Source organism: Frankliniella occidentalis, unplaced genomic scaffold (genome assembly GCF_000697945.3).
Source record: "Frankliniella occidentalis isolate FOCC.00 unplaced genomic scaffold, Focc_3.1 Scaffold409, whole genome shotgun sequence".
Taxonomy (NCBI): Eukaryota; Metazoa; Arthropoda; class Insecta; order Thysanoptera; family Thripidae; genus Frankliniella; species Frankliniella occidentalis.
Window position 1 is genome coordinate 66,450 of NW_026267531.1, and position 2,616 is coordinate 69,065.

At 37.9% G+C, this 2,616-nt stretch overlaps 1 protein-coding gene across 1 annotated transcript; it reads right to left on the minus strand.

Moving 5' to 3' along the window:
* Nucleotides 1-871: 871 nt before the first annotated feature.
* Nucleotides 872-1,908, minus strand: LOC127751284 (DNA endonuclease RBBP8-like). The gene is made up of 5 exons (XM_052274559.1): nucleotides 1,812-1,908; nucleotides 1,410-1,662; nucleotides 1,208-1,313; nucleotides 1,039-1,123; nucleotides 872-954 (listed from the first exon to the last, which is right to left on the minus strand). The coding sequence occupies exons 1-5, from the start codon at nucleotides 1,906-1,908 to the stop codon at nucleotides 872-874; spliced, it is 624 nt and encodes a 207-aa protein (XP_052130519.1).
* Between the last annotated feature and the right edge of the window lie 708 nt (nucleotides 1,909-2,616).

The following is a 2,616-nucleotide window of genomic DNA, read 5'->3' on the forward strand; positions in this document are numbered from 1 at the left end:
AGACTATTTATTATTATTATTATCATTATTCTTGCTGCATCTTGACATGCGTCATTTTCATTGATTGACATGACAAAGTTTATATACTTCACAACTTTAAAGACGTCTTTATAGAAGGTGTATTAATACAACAAGAAGATGTCTGTGTTGAGTCATTTGGGGTAAGATTCGGAAAAATCTTACTGTTTGAGACTTTCTGATACATGTCATGTCATGAATTTTCAGAAAGGTGATGAAAGAGTCTCCGAAAATAACCTGTCTAAACACGCCACTTTCGAACTGGGTGGGCCTACCTTGTGAAGTCGATTTCAAGTGGATTTCAAGCATCTTGACTGAAGAAGGTATTACGCCAACGGTAGAAGTTTTTAGTCACTATAGCCACGCGACTGACAGTCCTTCCTTTGCTTGTTAAACTCGATAAATGTATCTGATTGATACACAATTACACGAATGATAGGGTTTGTTGACATCCATTGCTTACTGCGATTAGGGCGAGGCGAGGACGAATAAGGCAACTGTTAATAAGAGTGTCAAGTGCACCAGATGAGAAATTTTAGTGCGCCGCCAATTGCATTACGTTGGGGTAGACATAGCAGACGATTTGTTTTGAACGCCATCGAAATCGTTGTATTTTGAGTAAGTATACGTGTGCTCATTTTCTGATCGAGATTTCCCCTCTGAAACTAGTGTCTTTTGGAGTGAGTAGAGTATTAATAATTGACATATTTGCTTTGTGACACAGGATCCATGTTCTTAATGGGTATTGAATGAAAATAAAAAGTTACAGTAAGTTCTTTCATCCCAAATATTGTCTCATTTATTTTTTCTAGGAAATTTCAAACGGTAATTCAAATATCTATTTTCTAGTTATTCACCATTGTGGATCAGGAGATGGCAGTGCTGCTTGCCTTGCTCGCAATTCCGGAGTGGTTGGGAAGTCTAGATCCCACATACCTAAAAAAAGCACAATGCATTTTCAACACGGATTTGTGCAGGTCTGTATAATGGTTCACTTATCATTATTTGTTATTTTCTTACCTTTAGGAGTGCGGACTCTTGGATGCTCTGCCCTGTGGCGAGAACATTTATTTACTATTCCCTCCAATCCAGCAGATTTGTAGTACTATAAAGACGGATATACATTTTTATTAAATACAAATAGGATATGGAAATTTTCTGGACCTTTTTGAGAATTGCATAGACTTACTTCCTCACAATTATCACAGGTTTGCCCTGGCAATGCTTTTCTTTTGGCACCTCGCACCGTGTTCCCTTTGAAGGCGTATGAGGGTTGGTTTTCCTTTGCTGGAAGTCTGCAAAATGCAAACAGAATAAGTTTCAGTAATTAGTATTAATCAAATGAATAATAATTTAATTTTAAATTAAATAAAATCCTTTTGAAAACTGACCTGTCATAGCTGCCTGACCTTTTCATGGTCTTGGAGGCTTCGCTAGCTGTAGCTGTAGCAGTTGATCTACTGTCCGGCAACCACGATGACTTCTCTAGTTTTGTGCCATTAGTGCTGCTCAACCATGGCGTTACTTTAGCTGCTGAGGTCTCTGGCCTATTTTTAGGAGCTGGATTTTTAGTTGCATCACTATCAAACCTAAGCCATCTTTTTGCAGTATTTTGTAAGACAGGACTAACTGCTGCAGTAGTTTCTGGATAATAAAGAATAAATATTAATGACTTTGTTTCCCTCTCATCTCCCTCTAAGTTTTAAAAGCTAAACTTATAATCATATGACAACAAACTGTAGACCATTGATAAAAAAAAACATCCTAAATTTTAGAATATTTAAAATACTTACTTGGCAATTTTGGTTGTGTGCTTGCAGGGCTTGGATTGTCGTCCAAAAGGAGAGCTTTCACGCTGTGACGAGAAAATGCAAGAAGCAGAGCTGACATCACGTATGTAACAATAACTTTTATCTTATGTTGTTTGTATAACATGAGAAATATTTTATCACAGTAATATTTTTTCTGTTGTGCGGGATTTAGTCTCATGAGGAGGCCTGTTATTCTGTCCTCACCTTAAAAATATTTTGATGACTGATCTGTGATTGGCTTGCAAAGCTAATCACAGATCACGTCTTTAAAATATTTTGGAGGTGAGGACAGAATAACAAGAAGGCCTGCTCCGCCTCATGCGAGACTAAATCCTGCAGCAGTATAAAGGTGAATTTAAGATGCGGACGCTGCGAGCGTTTCTGTGACGCTACCGGTTCGAAACAAGGTGAAGGGGGGAGTGGCTGTCGACATCTCAAAATCCTCCCTACTCCCCCCTCACCCTTGTTTTGATCGAAAGAACGCTCCGAGCGTCACAGAAACACTCGCAGCGTCCACATCGTAAATTCACCTTTACTGTTAAAAGATAGATTGTCATTATTATGAGGTTAGTGATCAATTCGTTCTTTATTGACAAACCTTGTTTTGCTTGGGAAGCAAGCAAAACAAATCATTTTGTTTTCTTTATTGACAAACCTCTCTTTGCTTGGAAGCAAGCAAACAAACCATTTAGTTTAAAAGTAATTACCTTTTAAGCAAAGTCTCCATGCGAAGATTTTCCTTCTCAAGTTCACGGCACTTTTTTTTGTATACATCCAACTCTATTTT